Source organism: Coenobita brevimanus, chromosome 64 (assembly GCF_032717465.1).
Source record: "Coenobita brevimanus isolate Jiangsu-jjx chromosome 64, ASM3271746v2, whole genome shotgun sequence".
Taxonomy (NCBI): domain Eukaryota; kingdom Metazoa; phylum Arthropoda; class Malacostraca; order Decapoda; family Coenobitidae; genus Coenobita; species Coenobita brevimanus.
In genome coordinates this window covers 32704230-32723164 of record NC_137017.1, presented here as the reverse complement: position 1 = coordinate 32723164, position 18935 = coordinate 32704230, and the positions used below count along the sequence as shown (strand labels likewise).

The 18935-nt window shown below is 42.7% G+C and overlaps 1 protein-coding gene across 1 annotated transcript in view; it reads right to left on the bottom strand.

Moving 5' to 3' along the window:
* The window catches only part of LOC145404723 (uncharacterized), a 46083-nt gene extending 27811 nt beyond the window's left edge, over positions 1–18272 (bottom strand). The window contains exons 1-7 of the mRNA XM_080276273.1: positions 18130–18272; positions 12543–12816; positions 11796–11933; positions 6382–6618; positions 5667–5889; positions 4597–4703; positions 279–423 (exon numbers count right to left, since the gene is read on the bottom strand). Of these exons, the coding sequence (XP_080132399.1) occupies positions 279–423; positions 4597–4703; positions 5667–5889; positions 6382–6618; positions 11796–11933; positions 12543–12816; positions 18130–18272 (1267 nt within the window). The remainder of the gene's footprint in view (positions 1–278; positions 424–4596; positions 4704–5666; positions 5890–6381; positions 6619–11795; positions 11934–12542; positions 12817–18129) is intronic.
* Positions 18273–18935: the final 663 nt, after the last annotated feature.

Sequence of the window (18935 nt, the reverse complement as noted above, 5' to 3'; positions counted from 1 at the left end):
TCCTTTATGTAGGAAGACGGTAAAAACAGATCCATGTGGAAGCAGGTCCATTGGAGAGAATAGGTCTATGTTGGAAACAGGTGTCTCCTCAGTGGGAAAAATGGGTTTATGGGGAATAAGTCTTTGGGAAAATTATTGCTTCATGCAGAAAATAGGTCCATGAGGGAAAATAAATGAGTGAGGGACTGACCCGCAGGAGGTGTAGCCAAGGACGGGCTTACATTGTTAGTATTTGCTTAAATACCTTGAAATATTCAGAGACATGCCATTGACTTTACCTGATGTCTTGAGTGTAGCGTTGTTTGAAGACATATTGCTCACTGATGAGAAAGGTAGACGAGTGAGACTGTTATTAGCCACATTTAGGTATCTTAGGTGAGCTAAAAGTGTCCTGGCAGATTCGGGGTCCTCATCTTGACTGTCCTGTTAAAATACAAGTTAGAAATATATTACTAACCCAATAATAACGACAAACGCATTCTTGTATTTGCCCCTTCTCTAGGATATTTGCTAGAATTAATTCGTTGATGTCGTGGCTCCAGGTTCGTCTGTGCGTGAGCATGGTGGGTTGCCTGCTGAAGATACTTCCCACAGGTTACCACCCTAATCTGGAGGATTGGGAGGGAGCTGAAGAACTTTTGTGTCAGTCATCGCGTGAGAGTATCCCTCGCCAGCACCTATTCATTCCTACTCCCACCAGACAGTTTTATTTATTCATGAATATCCGTTTGGACTAAGGAAGTTAATCAGACATCAAAGGTTGAGTGGTTTCAATGGGTATTACTTTTATGAACTCTGAACTGTATGTTATATTCATCTTGATCCTTTTTTCTCATTTAAGGATGGGGTGAGGCTTTGTCCAGAGAAGAAAAAAAACCTGAAGGAGGGAAAACTAACAAAAGTCTCCCCAGCTGCATAGGCCACACTCTTTAACTCACAATTTAAGTCCCTGGGATTCTAACTCTATCTCACAGACACATATTTCCACATATAAGAGCCTCATGATTACCTATCAGCTAGAGACAATCTGATGACTATCACAACATTGTTGTAAGGTGCATTAAGTTCCTCTCGCGCATTTTCCGTTTTCCTCGCCACTGTGCACGTGCAACCTCCACGTTTGTGAACAAAGGTACGATTTTTGTATTTGTATTCATCTGTTACTACCTAATTTGCGCAGTATGAGGTTATTATAATGGGTGAAGGGCAGTTAAGTTAGCAAATGCATGCACAGAGGTGAGGGCAGAATCAAACGCACGAGATGAACTAAACACGTCATACCGGAAAAAACGGAGTGCCAAGCCCTCTTCAAATATTCCTCCTTCCAGAAATCTTTCAACCAGTGCCTTACACTCTCACTTCCCTAGCCTCATCATCTTCTATACTTCGCTTTCTCAAGTAGGGATGAGAGAAAAAGTACAAAAACACGAGATGTAAAAAATACAATAACAAGACAGCATTTGGGAGAGAAGGAGATTCAGTTTTATATGTATTCCACATTATAGGCCTACTCAAATAACGTGTCCCCCCCAACCCCCGCCTACACTGGGGAAAGTCATCACTTGATCACTGAACTGGAGGTGTTGGTGAGAGATATGGGAGTGAGAAAAGAAATACATAAACTGAACAAATTTTATATAGGAGTAGGAAGCACTCAGAAAGCGCATACCTCCGCCAATGCCATTACCATTTAAAAGGATCGGATCCGGATCCGTGGATATAGGATCCGGATTCGGATCCGTCCCCAAATTTAATCCATTGTTTCTTAGTCCATGGCCCACCATTCCACAAAATTTCATTGAAATTTATTAAGAACTTTTGGAGATATTGTGCGGGATACTACGCATCCGGATCCTCCCCAAAATTTAACAAATTTCTTCCTTGGCCCATGGCCCACCCTTGCACAGAATTTCATCAAAATCCGTTCATACCTTTTTGAGGAATCCTGTTAGCAGACAAATAAACACAAAAACAAACAAACGCGGGCAAAAACATAACCTCCATGGTGGAAGTAAGAAGTAGACTTCGGCTCCCTAAGCCATTATTTTGATAGCGCAGACTGGAATGGAATGGAATGTCAGTATCGATGAGATTTAATATGAATTTAGATGAAAATATATGAGGGAGGTATATGTCCTAAACTTTGCTGTAAATGGGAAAGGACTGGGATTGGTTTATTTACAGATGTACAAAAGGACTTGACCGTGAAATATGGTACGGAGAATATACAGTAAGACAGGGAATGAGTACTAAGAGACAGGAAATGACTACGCAAAGACACAAACAGAAAAGCAAATGAAATAGGAATGACACATAGTGACTAAACGTGAAAGAGAACGCAACAGTACTACAGATATATCAATGACAAAATGAATATAAGGATCATTATAGTAACACTGAAAAGTAATGAAAAGGGTGAAGTAATAATTAACATTAAGTTACAGTCACTATTTGTAATGGATGATGATTTTATGAGGCCTGTTTAAGATGTATGGGTTCAGCAATTAACCAACAGTGGTTAGCAAATACGAGATATTATAACTGATTAAAGAATCAGATGTTGGAAAAAGCGATGCGACCAGATGGGGTGGTTGGATGGATTCTGAATGAATGTGTGGATCAGTTGGTGTTCCCAGATCGCAACAATATTTGGTCGCTGGACGGATAATTACCAATTGGCTGGAAAAAAGAGAGAAAATAGCTCCGATTTATAAAAACAGACAGAGAAGACCTGCTTAGTTGTAGATTGGCATCCCTCACCAGGGTTGTTTGCAAACTATGTGAAAATTTACAGTAACTCGAAAACGGTTTTCGTCAAATAAATGAGGTAAGAACAACAAAATTTGGATTTAGGGAAGGCCCATCTTGTGTCTCTATCCTCCTGAGTTTGAACAGCAGTGTTGGATATTTTACAGTAAAGGGAAAGGGATGAGTAGAGTCACTAGAGTGCGTCTACTGTGCCTGGATCTGAAGAAGGCATTCGATATGGATCTTACGGAAAAGATTTTTATGGAAATAAAAAAATGCTGGAGGGGTGAATATGAAGTTGGTGAAGTGGAAGATAAACTATCTAATGGGAAGATAACTGAGAACATTTATAAGAGAAATGTGTTGTATTCTGAATGGAGTAATTTGACTAGTCGAGTAGTACCTTAGGTCTCTTTGTTGGCTCGTATTATGTTCCTGATACATGTAAATGACATAGCAGAAGGTTTTAAGAATGATATGATTATGTTTACAGATGATGCGTACTGAAGTCAGTGAGAAGAAAAGAGCCTCTGACTTCACCCTGTTCAGAAGTGATGTATGTGCTCCTACACCCCCCTCCCTCACACATGAGCTGTTCTCTGCATAGGGACAAATAAGGCCCTTGTGCAAGGGTACTTGCTAAGGGCTTCAAGAATGCAAAGAGTCGGTTCACCACATCCAACCTTTGTCAGGGTGTTTTTGCTACAAAAGCAATGTGATGTTTCCAAAACAGATCATTCAAAAAAGAAACACCAGTACACTGAGAGATGATGAAGGGAATGAGTTGCACAAAAACCTGATCAAGGGCAAGTGTATAAATTCCCTCTATACGTGAGACAAATATGCACATACTCTCTCTCTCTCTCTCTGTATATATATATATATATATATATATATATATATATAATCAGGAAACCATTTACTACGCTGGGTGGTAACCATATAACCAAATTTTGGCGCCTGGTGGTTTAGTGGGTAATTACGGCGTTCTATCGGATTAAGCCGGTGAAGGTTCATATCCAAGGGATGGTTGGGGTTTATTGCTCACATAATGCCACTCAGGGATGAGTGAGGCTGGTCATTCTCATGTAAAATGTCAGGACCAACTTGCCTAGCCCCGGGCTCCTACGCTCCTCATGGGGCAGTGTAGGATTGGATGATGTGCCCCAAGAGGAGCGTAGGATCCCGGGGCTAGGCAGTTGGTCCTGACATTTAAGATGAGTGACCAACCTCATTCATCCCTGAGTGGCATTACGTGAGCAATAATACCCAACCATCCCTTGGATCACAATAATTACCCACTAAACCACCAGGCGCCAAAATTTGGTTATATGGTTACCAGTAAATGGTTTCCTGGTGTATGGGAAACCATTTGGCTTGTCACTCAATGTAGAGTTACCCACAGGCAGAAGGAAAGGAAAGAAAGAAGGAAAGAAAGACAGAAGAGGGAGTGTAACGTCACCCGTAGGCAGATGGACGAGGAAAGACTGAAGGAAAGAAAGACAGGAGAGTACGGAAGGAAAGAAAGATGGAGGAGAGGAAAGGGCAGACATCCGAGAGCAGCACTACATCGAGTGAGTGGATGGTAAGCGCCCACATCTACCACAGATAGATAGATAGATAGATAGATGGATATATATATATATATATATATATATATATATATATATATATATATATATATATATATATATATATATATATATATATATATATATATATATATATATATATATATATATATATATATATATATAAACTTATTTAACTTTTAAGGGACTAAGATACTTCTCTAAAAGGATACTGTACATTATAAACTAAAAAACTAGCAATATTTGAAGCACATACCTTATTAAACACAAACGACGACTGATCTATATCCCGCAGGTCAGTGGAGGAGACATCCATGCGTATAAGATTCGGCATCTGCTGCAGTAGAGTGGGCAGACTGTCCGCTGGAATAAGGCATCATTTTTTCTTTTTATCCTTAATTATGAAGTAAGCTGGCTGGTATTATTTTAAAATGATTTTAACTTCTGATAATATTTCTTTCATTTCATATGAAGTGTTAAAAACTTTTTTTTTTTTTTGGTGCAACTGCTTTTCATTCATGACTCTTTTTCAAAACCATATAATTTTAAGTGTGATAAGTGTTCATCAGCTTAAATATCACCATCACCACCGCCAATGTCACCACCACTAGTACAGCCTACTATTCCCTCTAACATTCTGAGTGCACATTCCAAAACGGTCGACTGCATTCCTTCATACTGTCCCTTGTTCTTAACTACCTTAAAAACGATGATCTGATCACACCCTAATGCCAATTTTAGCATTTGTATTCTTAAGTAAAACTATAGATTAGTGGTAGTCTGCCACCAAGCATTACAGTTTGTGGATACCGAAGCTTAGTTATCAGGCCACTTTCGTTTTTGGAATTTTACCTCAACATATGCCTACAGGACAGAACTATTGATTTTAATGATTATGTCACCTTTTCCCCCTCCCCTCCACCCCAGCACCTCTGCATTACAGTTTGTGAGCTCAGTAACTGGATCAGTTTAGGGTGTTCAACTTTTACATATACGATAGGCCTACGGCAAAGACCTAAATCGTTAATCTTCGACGTTATAGGTCTCCCCTCCTCTTCCCCCCTCCCCCTCACTATTTCCAGTAAACCCCAGAACATCACAGGTTGTGTGTGATGTACCGGTATGTCAATCAGTGGGCTACCTTTCGTTGGGCCACTTACACGCACTGATGAATGATATTGTTCAGTTATCGAGACTATTGCTCACTGATGAAGACTATTGCTCACTGATGAAGACTATTGCTCACTGATGAAGACTATTGCTCACTAATGGAGGCTGTTGCTCAATGAGGAATGATATTACGCACTGATGAATGCCATTACTTACTGATGGTTGCCAGAGCGGAGCCACGCAGACTGAGCTCCACCAGTCCCGGCAGCGGGCCAAGATGATACAGCGAGGAAGCATTGAAGTTGGGGTTGTGGGTGAGGTAGAGTCTCTGTAGCTGGTTAAAGTTCTGAGGGTGGAGGGAAATAACATACAGGGATAAATGTTGAAAGAAGAATGAAATAAAAGATAGGGGGGTTGGAAGAAAGTCTGGGAGATGAAACTGACATACTGGAATGATTGTAGAATGAACAATGAACTAGAGAAATGAAAAATACGAGGAAACAAAGAAAGATGGAAACACGGAAGAAAATATGGAAGGAAAATAACGGAGAGTAAGAATGAGCTCTTAAGCCCCCCATACACGCAGTTTTAACTGACAGGCCGACTGACGAAACCAGATTGAACCGGTTTCTTCAGGCCAGTTTGAGGGTGTATGGGGGTATTTTGAACTGAAGGGAGGCCGGAAAGGCGATCGGATGAACTGAAGCGCATGTCGAAAAACTGGCCGTCAGTTCTCGCGAACCGAAGGCCAGTTTGCGCGTGTATGGGGCGGCCTGCTGTCCGGGCGTCGGTTCCACAGAATCCACACCAACCGTCGTGGTGACCACATAGGAGGCGCATATCAGGGAATTTTATTGGTTTAATGACAATAATATATATTTTCAAAAAGCGTGTTATATTTTATTACAACATTTAACCTGTGTCTACTAACCTTCAAATACTCCTTTCCAAGTGTTTGCCATATTGCATGGCAAGTTTCAGGTATAATGCGTCCAAGTGCTTGTGCTGACACTGCTGTGGAATATTTCAAATCTTCGTACGACCTCCCAGTTGCAAGGTATCGCAGTGTAGCTGTTAACCTCTCATGAGCAGATACGGACTTCCTCATGCAGGTATCTTGTTTAGTGATGAGAGGCTCAACGACAGACTGCAACTTGTAGTAGGTTTCCTGGTCCATCCACAGGTAATTAAACCAGTCACCACTCTCAAAACGTAGTTCTGATAACAGTTTTGTGTGGGAAAAATTTCCCCTACATAGCAGCCATTGTTTACACCATTTGCTTCGGCGCTTTTTTTTCATGCATGTCAGCACCCCAGCTAGGCTGAGAAGCACAGTCTCCAGATGTTGGGGAGGAAGAGATGTTGCCATGGTGCTGGCTGGGTGTCAACTGAGGTTAGACGGAAGACAGGACTGAATAGTGTGTGGGCACACGCGGCGGCCTGCAGGCCCGTCAGTTCAGTCGACCTGTCAGTTAAAACTGTGCGTGTATGGGGGGCTTTAGAGGCTGGGGAGGTCATTAGTGTCTTGTTCTTACTATATCCTGCGATTTCATTTAGTTTAAGGGAGGCTCTTAGTACTGGACGGGTTAGACACAACCTTTGTTAACCCTTGAATTATGAAAGGTGTTTCCTCAGCTTAATAAATAGAATAAAATAAAGACGTCCTACGGCGGATAACAGAACAAGACAAAGGACACATATGATAACCACACTCAACTCTGCAGTATTCTGGGGGAAGAAAATAATTATTTTCTTATTAAACACTGACACCCTGGCCATCCCAGTGCAGCTGACTCCCCAGTGCTCTACCCTGTCCCTCTGCGTCATTTTTAATGCTATTTCGGCACGACGCAGGTGCGTAGTCAACTAGATGCAAAGCACAAGGCCCTCAGACAAGGCCCTGACAAGCCCCAGACGCACACCAGACACACCATCAATACCTTGTCAACACGTCCTCTATAAGGTCTGGACGCCATCCTTCAAATGATAGTGAGTAAGAAAGGGGGTTAATGACACAGTTAAGGACACATCTGGGTTTGGCTGACCTCCCTCCTCCCCTATGGATGAAAAAAGAAAAAAAAAAAACTGTTAGAAAGGGATGTGGTGTATTATCTATATGCAGGTAAGGGGTGCTTAGAAGTGGCAGATCAAGATTAAAAGAGACTCAGAGACGGAACCAACATTTTGTTATTTGGGGAAGGGGGACTGAAATTTTGGCTGTTAGTACTCTTATGATACAGCTGCTTGGAAAGTAGTATAATAGTTGCTAGATTAAGATAAAATGTATCAAGTGTCAAATAAAAAATGCATTCCAGGAAACAATCAATATTCCCCAAGTCAGTAACTGAAAATATAAATAAATGACTAAAAATACTCGTAACTACCTTACCTCATTCTGTTAGAAAGAGGAGGGGGTCTCGCCCATCTCATGTGAATGCGCCCATGATGGGAAGGACATGTTTGTTTCGGTTTATTGTGGCGGACGTTGGTTGGTGGCAAGGGAGGGTGAGGAGTAGGGAGGCAACCTTAGGCCGCAATCTTGTCAGCTTACGGACTTTGTAACACCATATGTTTAAAGATTTGTTTTGTATCCTTCATTTTACTTTTCTCGTGTGTTGTTTGTCTCATTAGTACAATGGTTTTCAATCTTTCTTGTAGTAGGGCACACTAAAAGAAATCAAATATTTTTCCGGTACCCCCTCTCTCTCTCTCTCTCTCTCTCTCTCCTAAATGTATTGGGAAAACATTAGTATTCATTAATACTGAATAATGAGTCATATATAGATACGTATTTAAATGCGCGGGGAAAAAACTACATATAAATACAAGCATACAGGCACAAATTATTTATCACGTATTTAAATACTGTCCATCTCTGACTGTAATTATCCTCATGAACCTTTTGTGAGTCAGCCGGTGATTGAATAATGATGCATTATTAGGTGGGGTTTATTGCGCTTCTGAAAAGTGACTCAACACTATGATTTGGTGAGCTTTCTATTTTTTATGCAATGAAAAAGGAGCCAAAGGTCAGGAGCCCGCAAACCGTTCCCTCCAAGAAAAAAAAAAAATACAACAGAGAGCCAAATTCAAGGTCCGTTCATTTCGAGATGCCTGGATACACTGCGTTTAAAAGACTGGAGATCATAGGAGGTAGTAAATACAGACAGAGGGAGACAGTTACACAGCTGACTTGTTGCATACATGAAGGAATGGGAGTAACGGTAACTTTTGCATTCGAGAGTTGGACAGAAAAGGGATAAGAGTTTGTTGCTAGACAGGTGCTACGCGCCCGTCGTAGTGGTGGAGGGATGCAAGCAGACAGTTCAGAGGAGCAGTGACCATTGAAGTAGCGACAGAAAAGAGATAAAGATGCAACAGTGCAGCGAATAGACAGAGGTTGAAGGAAGCCAGTAAGGGGAGGAGAGTTAATGAGACGAAAAGCCTCTGACTCCACCTTGTTGAGAAAAGCTGTATGTGGGAAGCCTCCCCACACATGAGAGTTGTACTCTGTACAGGGGCGAATAAAACCCGTGTATAAACTTATAAAGCCACCTGTGCAGGAGTAAAAGACGATACGAAGTCGGCTTAGCACACCTAATCTCTTGGAAGCAGATTTTGCAAGAGATATAATATGATCTTTCTAAGATAAATCACGAGAGAATGAAGCCCCAAGTATATTTAAAGACGATGCAGGATTGAGCTGAATATTATTAAACATTAGTGGGTTCTCCTGTAGTTTTTTCGGGTTGACAGGTGTAAGAACTGAGTTTCTGATGCACCAAAAACAAGATTACTGTTACCCCAGTCAGAGATATGAGCCAAGTCTGACATTAGGTGTGCCATAGCCTCATCCCTTGATTACTGAAGCAACTGCCAAGATGGACGCTGCGGGAAGCGAATGGGAAGGTGAAGGGCGGAGTCATCAGCGTATGAGTGGATAGGGTTAGAAGTACAGCATAGAAGGTAATTGATGACTAAAAGGAAAAGTGTTGGTGATAGGACAGTGCCCTGAGGAACATCACTGTTGATAGATCTAGGAGAAGAACGGTGGTCGTGTACAACAGCAACTATAGAACGACCAGTAAAAAAGCTAAAGATGAAGGCAGAGATAGAAGGATAGAAACCGTAAGAGGGCAGTTTGGAAATTAAAGATCTATACCAGACTTGACTGAAAGCCTTTGAGATGTAAAGTGCAATGGCAATGTATTCACCAAAGTCCTGAAAGGAAGATGACCAGGAGTCTGAAAGGTAAGTGAGAAGATCGCCAGTGGAGTGTCCCTGACAGAACCCATTCTGACGATCAGAAGTAGGTTATTGAGAATTGACTCAAAAACTTTTAAGACACAGGAAGTTAAAGCAATTGGGCGATAGTTAGAGGGTTGGGAACGGTCACCCTTCTTTGGAACGGGCTAAATGAGAGCAAAATTCCAGCAAGAAGGAAAGGTTCTTCTTTGGAACGGGCTAAATGAGAGCAAAATTCCAGCAAGAAGGAAAGGTTCAACTTAATAGACAAAGGCGAAAAACTTTACCTGGGCAAGGTGTAAGCACAGAAACATAGCTCTTGAGGACAACAGGAGGAACCCCATCAGGCCCATATGCCTTGTAAGTACTGAAGCCAGTGATGGTAGAAAATACATCAGTTGAAAAAATTTTAATCTCAGCCATGAGGATGTCAGAGGGGGGAAGTGATGGAGGAACAGCACTGGAATTGTCTCAGGTGGAATTAGAGAAGAAAGTCTGAGTGAAGAGTTCTGCTTTATCAGGAGAAGAAACAGCTACTGAGCCATCAGAGTGGAAAAGAGGAGGGAAGGATGATGAGGTAAAGTTTTTAGAATGGTTTTGGTACAGTGCCAGAAGGAGAGGGAAAAATTCGAGTTGGAGAGTTCAGAGCATTTAGTACGAATGAAATTATTTTTAGCAGAGTGAAGAACAGACTTTGCACGATTTCGGGCAGAAACATGAAAGGGATGAGATTCAGGAGTGGGCTGACTCTGGTACCGTTTGTATGCCTTCTTGTTGTGGACAGCATTAGAACAAGCGTGATTAAACCAAGGTTTTTTTGCATTAGTCAAAGGATACAAGAAAGGAATGTATGCTTCCATGCCCGAGAGAATAACCTCCATAATGCGCACGGCATACTCAGATGACTCTCAGCCATGGAACCAATAATCATTCCAGGGAAAATCAAAGAGGTACTGCCTGAAGGCCTCCCAATCAGCAGTTCCAAAGTGCCATAGCCATTACTTCTTTGGAGGGCCCACAGACATTATTGTAGCAATAGGACAGGGTAAGGTGATAAGGGTGTGATCATAGGAGCCCGACGGTGAGGAAAGATTAACAACGTAAGCAGAAGGATTAGTTGTATGGAAGAGGTCAAGTATGTTTGAGCTCTCTCCAAGGCGATCAGGGATATGGGTAAGGTGCTGTATAAGCTGCTCTAGGTCATTAAGGATAGAAAAGATGTAGGCTTGTTCACCAGATAGATCAATGAAAGGAGAGGAGAGCCAAAGGTGGTGGTGAACATTGAAATCTCCTAGAATGGAGATTTCAGAGAAGGGAAAAATAGAAAGGATGTGTTCCACCTTAGAAGTAAGATAGCCGAAGAATTTTTCAGAGTCAGTTGAATTGGGGATAAGTAAACAACACAGATATATTTAGCCAGAGAATGACGAGAAAGACGAAGCCAGAGAGTAGAGAACTGAAGATTCAATTTCAGGAACAAGAGAACAGGATATGTCGTTGCGTACTAATACACAACAGCCACCATTGGCTTTGAAATGTATATACAGAAAGCAGGAGGATACAGAAAAGGGTTTGCTATCAGTCGCCTCAGACAGCTGAGTCTGTTAGGAAGAGAAGATGTGGTTTAAAGGAGCAGAGGCGGTGCTCAACAGAGAGAAAGAGGAAAGGTCCCGAATGTGCTGAAATGAAGAAGTGAGTCAGACAGTGGTTCCAGATATCCTGCTTGGTCGTTACGGGGAGAGGGGCCGATGGTGGGGGCATTTATGGTCCCTCACCCCTTGGAGACTCCGAGTCTTAATGATGAGATGCCATTTTGCTGAATTTTGAATTGAAAGTGTAGTGTGTAAAGTGCAAGTAGGTTGGTGTTGACAGTAAGATTAACTTGTATTGGAGAGCATGCTGGCCAACTCTCTATATTATTGAAACACTTGAAAAAGTTCAGCAAAAGGGGATGGTCAGGAGCTAGCCCTGGGGGGTGATGAAACGGGAGCTCCAGTTCTCCCTGTCATCAGCTTACCATCCACCTCTGGAGTACCGCCCTGCACAACTGGTCTGGTGGTTTTAGTATGATAGATGTATCCAAAGATCTAGTTTACTTACCAGGTTGCACTGAGTGAAGCCTGTGAGGTTGGCACTGGTGATGTTGAGGTATATGAGGGTGAGATTAGTCAGAGTACACAGATCAAGCTGCCCCTCCACTCGGCTGACGTGGACGACAACACTCCTGTTTCCAGTCCTCTGTGTGCAACATTATCAACCTTGTAGTGATTCATAGAGTGCAGGGTGTTGAGGAAGATGTGGGGGAAACTACAGAGGGTTTTTCTTGGTCTTTTGTTCAATGAAGAATGCTAATAAGTATGGGTCCGGTTCTCAGCCGTTACTTAGCTACAATTACAGATAACACTAAGGGTCAAGTATGACACGGACAGTTTTCACCCATACGGCCATCAGTAACTGTTGCTCCGGAACGGTTGGGTATTGGACCCATGTTTACAGCATTTGCTACTAAAAAATTAGGCCAAGATTTATCTGCAACTTCTCACACATAGCCTATCCTAGAACAATCTGTAAAAAACACTTCTGTTACAAACAGACTGCACAAATATGAAGTGCAGCTTTCGTCATATGAGTAACAGTGAATTTCTGTGATATCCTGACTTCATGTTTTTTTTGTTTTTGTTTTCATAATTTTGCTCCAATATGGGTAATAATCCATCATCACCACAAGTGAATATTGCAGTTCATCAAGTCATAAACTAAAAATGATATTGTTTTCAACAGGCTACTGGACTAATGAGTGAAAGAAAAAAAAATAGATACTCCTGTATGTATATCTTCTCTAGGTACCTGTGTTGCCAGACTGGAGAAAGCTGTAGCATTCGGGCAGTTGAATGTGAAGTTATCTGAAGTTTGTTTTACATCGCACTGGGTTAGCCCTTCGGTGATTTGCTTGTCATATGACCTGACCTGTTTGATGTTGTGTGTCAGGTCTGCCACTGACAGTCTGGTATGTATGAGGTCTCTCACTGATAAGGTGCCGAGATCAGACCTAGAATCATCAGGGCGGCACCCAACACTCACCACCCACACCACCACCACAAGCAGCACGCTCATCTTTACTCTGCAGTGTCGGGTTCCAAGTAAATCTGAAACAAAATCTTAATTACCTGGATGGTCACAGAAGTTAGGCCAAACAGACTCATCACTGAGATGACATTAATTTTGAGGGGAGTGTACATGACTTTGCCGCAGTAGACCTTGCAATGAGACACAAACTGTCCACGTAAAAACCAGTCAGAGGCATAACTACTCTTTCAGCTTCATCAACTACTCTTTACTCAGTCATTTGCCTTCACTCTCACTCTCTCACTCAGGCTGCCCCACAGACTCACTAAACCTCTTTCTGTCACTCATTCACTGTCTCTTGCTCTCATATATTCTTACTTTCATATTTTTAGACCATCAAATTCTTTTACCCACTAATTCACCATCTCTTCCTAACTCTCATTTCTTCACAGCCAAATATTTTTTCTAGGGAGTAGGCTGTAGCACCAGCCGATCAGGGTGGTACTCCCAAGGAGAATGAGAATGCTAGTGATAGGGAAAGCTGGAGCTCCAGTTTCACTAGCTACCAGAATACCTGACCATCCCCCTTTGCTGACCTTTTCAGTGTGACACTAACATGGAAAGTAGACCAGCATACTTTCCCAAATACTTCCTCTAACTATCTCATCCACTACACCACATGTCCTTCACATACCACACACACACACACACACACACACACACACACACACACACACACACACACACACCACAAAACTAGCAAGAAGACAGGACCCTTCGGGACCTCCCAAGCCCGGTCTTCCCCCTTACTATATACAAGTCAGCCCACACCCCACTGACCGGGCTAATGTATGGCCCGGCCTTCACTATAGGTGACGGGAATCTTTGAACCAACCAACCAACATACCACACAACGTACCCTACTACGTCACAGGAGTTGACGCCAGCAAGGACCAGAAAACTTTGCCCCTGCTACCTAGTGGCAGACCTATTGAGGAAAGGCATGACGAGGGCTGTTCCAGAATAGACTCTAGGGCCGGGATGGGATGGGACTCGAACCAGTGCTAGAGGATACAGGGCATTGCGGTTCCCAGGCTGCCGCTTCCGCCCAATAGAGAGGGGCCCGAACCTGGGAGTAGCGCCCCAGGAGGCTGCCCTATCAATGGGTGTATGATGGCGAGTCAGTTACAGTGCCAAGGCAAGCTTGAAGGGCGTCCTTGTAGCCGTCCTGATCGGGTACCTCGAGGCCACTCCCACAGCCAGTGGTCACTGCTGGTGGGCAATGGGTCCCAGATCCAATGCCTGGAACTGTAACTGTGAAGGTGGGTGGGGCCTATGGTATTTCTCTCCCCATTATTTATTTTACCGATATTGACAAAAAAGAAAGAAATTCAAAGTAAGCCTGAGGAAACTGAATCACCCATGGGGATTAGAGTGGCGTCATGGAATGTGGGAAGTTTGAGGGGTAGAGCGGGGGAAGTAGCTGAGGCACTGAATAGGAGGTGGGTGGATGTGCGATGTGTGCAAGTCAGGTATAGGGGAGGATCAGCCAGAATGATTGCTGGGAGGGATTGTCCTTACAAGCTGATTTTGGCAGGGCAGGGCAGATGGATAAGGTGGTGTGGGTGTGTTGCTTAAGGAGAAATGGGTGGAGTTTGTCATGAATGTAATGAGAGTCAGTGAAAGGATAATAGTAGTGAAAACTGTGTTCGGAGGGATAATGTTTGCATAAATATCGGTGTATGCTCCACAGGCAGGCTTGGTTGAGGTAGAGACGGATATTTTCTGGGATGACTTAATAAGTGTAGTAGGTGGTATGGGGGATGATGAGATTGTAGTTTTGGGAGAGGACTTAAATGGTCACGTAGGTGAAGCAGCTCAAGGATATGAAGGAGTACATGGTAGGTGGTGGCGACCATCATCCACTCACTTGATGTAGTGCTGCCGACTTCTTCCTTAGCCTTTATCATTCTTTTTCTGTGCCCGCCCTCCTCTCTTCCTATTTCTCCCATCTTTCCTGTCACTTCTTATTGCTTTTCTTTCCTTTGCAGATGGCTTTACATTGAGTGACAAGCCAAATAGTTTCCTGTAAGCCAAGAAACCATTTACAACGTTGGGTGGTAACCATATAACCAATCCATACGTGCTCCCTACGTGTCAACAAATGGGTTGGTGGAGGGTTAGTGCCTCTCCCCGTAAAAACAAATAACTCAAAGTCAAATGGCCACCCTTATGGGATTATGGCGTCTGGCAATATATATATATAACAGACCCAGTGTCTGGAGATACATAAAAGTTACATTCCTAAAAAGAATAATATTGGGCAAAACCATGATGTATTAAAATCGAGATTCTTTAAAGGTTGGAGAAAAACAGCTTAAGAACAAACTGCACAGTTGATAATCTGCGCATGTGAAGTGCGATTTCGGATGACTCTTCCATTGCAGAGAAGGACACAAATATGGAGAGAATGAATAACTAAACAGATCACGTGCCCAGCGTAATGGAAGAGGGATGTAAGCTGAGTTCTGAAGAGCAGTGACCAAAATTTTTAAATTTACATTTACTGTATAAACATACAGTGAAGTGTTATTACAATTCTAAGTTAAAAATAGTGTATCTAGATCAATCATATTGCCAGTTTCAGCAAATTTTCTTGAACACTATACTTTGACGTAAACAAGGTCAAGTTGCCGAGACGTGGCTCTTAAGTAAAGGCCCACAGGGTAAGGCCAGTGTCGCGAGAGACTATGATTTAATTAAGCCAGCTATATTTGTTTCGCTTTCACAACGTGACCCAAGATGATTTAGTCTAAGTATCACATTATTACATCTTCCTCCACTTGATAAGCTGCCACAGAACTATCCATCTATCTATAGCCAGGCGATTTATTCCCGTAAGGGGTAGCCACAAACAAATCGCTTCCATGTCGCCATCTCCCCTGTCATTTCGCTGCCCTTCCCCCAATTTACACCCTCCCCTCCCATACATCTCTACTCCATCCCTCCATCTCATTCTCGGTCTCCCTCTCTCTCTCACAAAGATAAATAGAATTAGTATTAAATCGTTGTTTTTTCTCAATCCTTAGATGTTACTCATATGACGGAGTGAGTTTCAGTAACTTGAGATTGGTTTATTATACTATACTCCATTTCTCCAACTCTGGCACCATCAGTGATCTCCTCAGCACCTGTAGCACTGATAAAGGTCCTCAGAACTGGATATACCTTTATTTGTTGCCTTTATATATTGGTTCTCAAGGTAAAACATAGTGGTTTACCTAGTGCTGAGGTTTTACATCAACGCTTCCAATGTTAAGGACATCACTGACAGTGTCAAACTTTGTGAAATGGAGTATAGAGTAGTACCAGGGCTTCAAAACTATATGCCTTGCTTTAATACGTTGCTCATACACGTCTTGCACCCTAGCTCCAGAGAGTATGGGACTAAGGTTGCATACCCAGATGTGAACATTATGAGACCAGCGACGACAGGTATTGGGATGTGCCAGTTGTTCCGGTCGCATGTTGGCAGCGCTGTACTCCCGCTGAGTTGCCAGCGTTTATATAGGGGCATATTTTGTCGTAAACATTCCACACGTTTATGATTACACAAATATCTACATAAAAGCACCCACTAACTGACCAACCCTCCCGACATGTCGCAAGTTGAACGTATCTTTTCAGTAGTCGTCGATCACACCGTGCACCGATACTTTATGGAGCTAGTGTACATACAGTCATTACATAAAATCTTCAGTGCAACTCTGTATGTCTCTTCCCTTTCTCTGTCCCTCCGTTTCTCTCTCCCTCTTCCCTCTCATCGTCTGCCCTCTTAATCTTCTTCCTCTTGATCAGTCTCCTTGTCCGTCTCTCTCTCCTCTTTCCTCCGCCTCTCCCTCTACCTCTTTCCCTCTCTAGGCTTCTCTCTCAGTCTACCTCTCGCTCCATCTTCCTCTCCCTGTCTCCCTCCCCTTTTTCCTCTCCCTCACCCTTTCTCTTCCTCTCCCTCTCCCTCGCTCTTCCTTTCCCCATTCTTATTCTTCCCTTCCATCCATCTCTCTCTCTCTCTCTCTCTCTCTCTCTCTCTCTCTCTCTCTCTCTCTCTCTCTCTCTCTCTCGGAAAATTTTTCATACTCCGCGTACCGCCGTTTAAACATTAAGCTGGAAGCTGCCCAGCTGTTGTTGCATTTTCACACAAGATGTATACTATGTTACTTCAGCAATAATAATTGAATACACTCATAAACAAGCCACTCACCCCTCCTAAATAATCCATATTCAGAGGCGTCGGGACAGTCCCATAAGAAACAGATGATAGGTGAGCGTTTATTACTACAGTATTTTAGGGGAAAGAAAAGTAGGAGAAAAGCAGCACGGCGAACGAAATCGAGAGTGTTCATATGAATGCAGTGGATGGGTGGGTGGCTGCATGAGTGAGGGAGAGGAGGGACCGTACCGTGCGTAGTCACAAAATTTCTCCCTAATTCATTATCGTAAACAAACACTGCATGGCTTGCTCATGTATCACAAGCTTACAGTGGTACCCTATTGTCCAGTAATATAGTTCAGACTACTATATTCCTCCATCATATATTAAATGTTATATCAATAAAAATTCCTTTGCCCTCTTCCACCTTCTTCCATCTATACTCAAACCCATCTCACCACACCACCCGTCAGCTCAGCCCACAGCCCTGCACCCCACTCCTCTCAGCTCAGCTGTGAATTTGCTTCGAATCTCGGGGAGTTCAGACCTTGCACAAGGAAAACGTTGTTAACATCAGGTGTTAAAGCTGGAAACTTGGCCAACTGTACTTTCATGATCTCCTAAAGGATAACCCATAACACTTTTGGAAACAGAACTGAAGAAACAGTCCTTACCTTTAGGAAAATCTTGAGGTTCACTACGTCGATTTCTGGTGCTGCTTGACTCCTCTGTATTTTATGGTAAAGATGAGAAATGTAATCGGTATATTTCGATACTTTTTTCTATGTTCGAGGATGATTGTAAACTAGATGCTCAAGGGCCAAAGCCTTAACTGGAAGATATTTGGCTGCCTAACTAACTTTGTTACGCAGAACATTGGAGGCTAAGCGATATAACTAGCCTAATACAGTTCTTTAACAGTTAACCCTTTTTAGATGAGAACGTCATTTTATTGTTATCTCATGCTTAATCACCTGATATTCTTAGAAACTGAATTCTGTCAACATTACCCACAAGACGTCGCCCATAAAGTTGGATATTATAGTCTGTTAACAGCAAGCATGAAATTAAGAGAATGTGACCGTATCGAAGGGTTTAAAGAGTTATGTTCCAGTGCAACGCATTTTTAGTTCCGTCACTTGAGCTGTACGTACACACCTTCTGCGGCCCGCCTGGTACTCGTTACTGATGCGGTCTGCGGCACGCCACTTCCCAGTGGCCACAACAGGAAGGGCAGGGGAGTTCCCGTCACACACAATCGTACGCACAAACACGTAATCGAAACAATAATACTTATGCATCACGCCTGATATTATCAAACATAAAAACTAAGATAAGCAGTCATACTATGCATCTGAAATAAACATCGAACTAAGTCGTAGTGCACCTTGATACGAGTACAACCAACATGAAGCCTAGTTGCCAGTCAGTCAGTTTAATGGAAATTTATGTGATACAGAATCACAAGTTCCCAAGGTCTGACCCTGGAAGAGTATTATGTGTTAGTCCTTTTAAATATATGGAATAATCAGATCAAATCAACAACGCAAAGAAAAAAAAAAACAGTGGTACTGACATACCACGAATCAGACTCCACGAGAATAACTATGGAAACTATCTAGGCGCAGCGTAATGAGAAGATACGCACACTAGTGAAAAAACTTTAGCGAGACTCTGGGAAATCCTTGACGTCGCTGACTCACTGGTATTGCAGGACGCACGGGACGCTGGGATGAACGTTGGGGAGTGTGACAGGCATGACCATCATGGACCACCAAGGCGTTCAGTGGCTACATAGGCTACAGGTGTAGGAATAAATATTTACACCTCCAGGACAGTCGACACAGCCATATTCAGCCGAGAATGGAAAGAGGAGTTGGCTCATTTTCTATGGGATCGTTGAATGAGACAGAGTTTAACCTCTCAGCCCGAGTACGTCTTTATTAAGTTGAATAGAGGTGTTT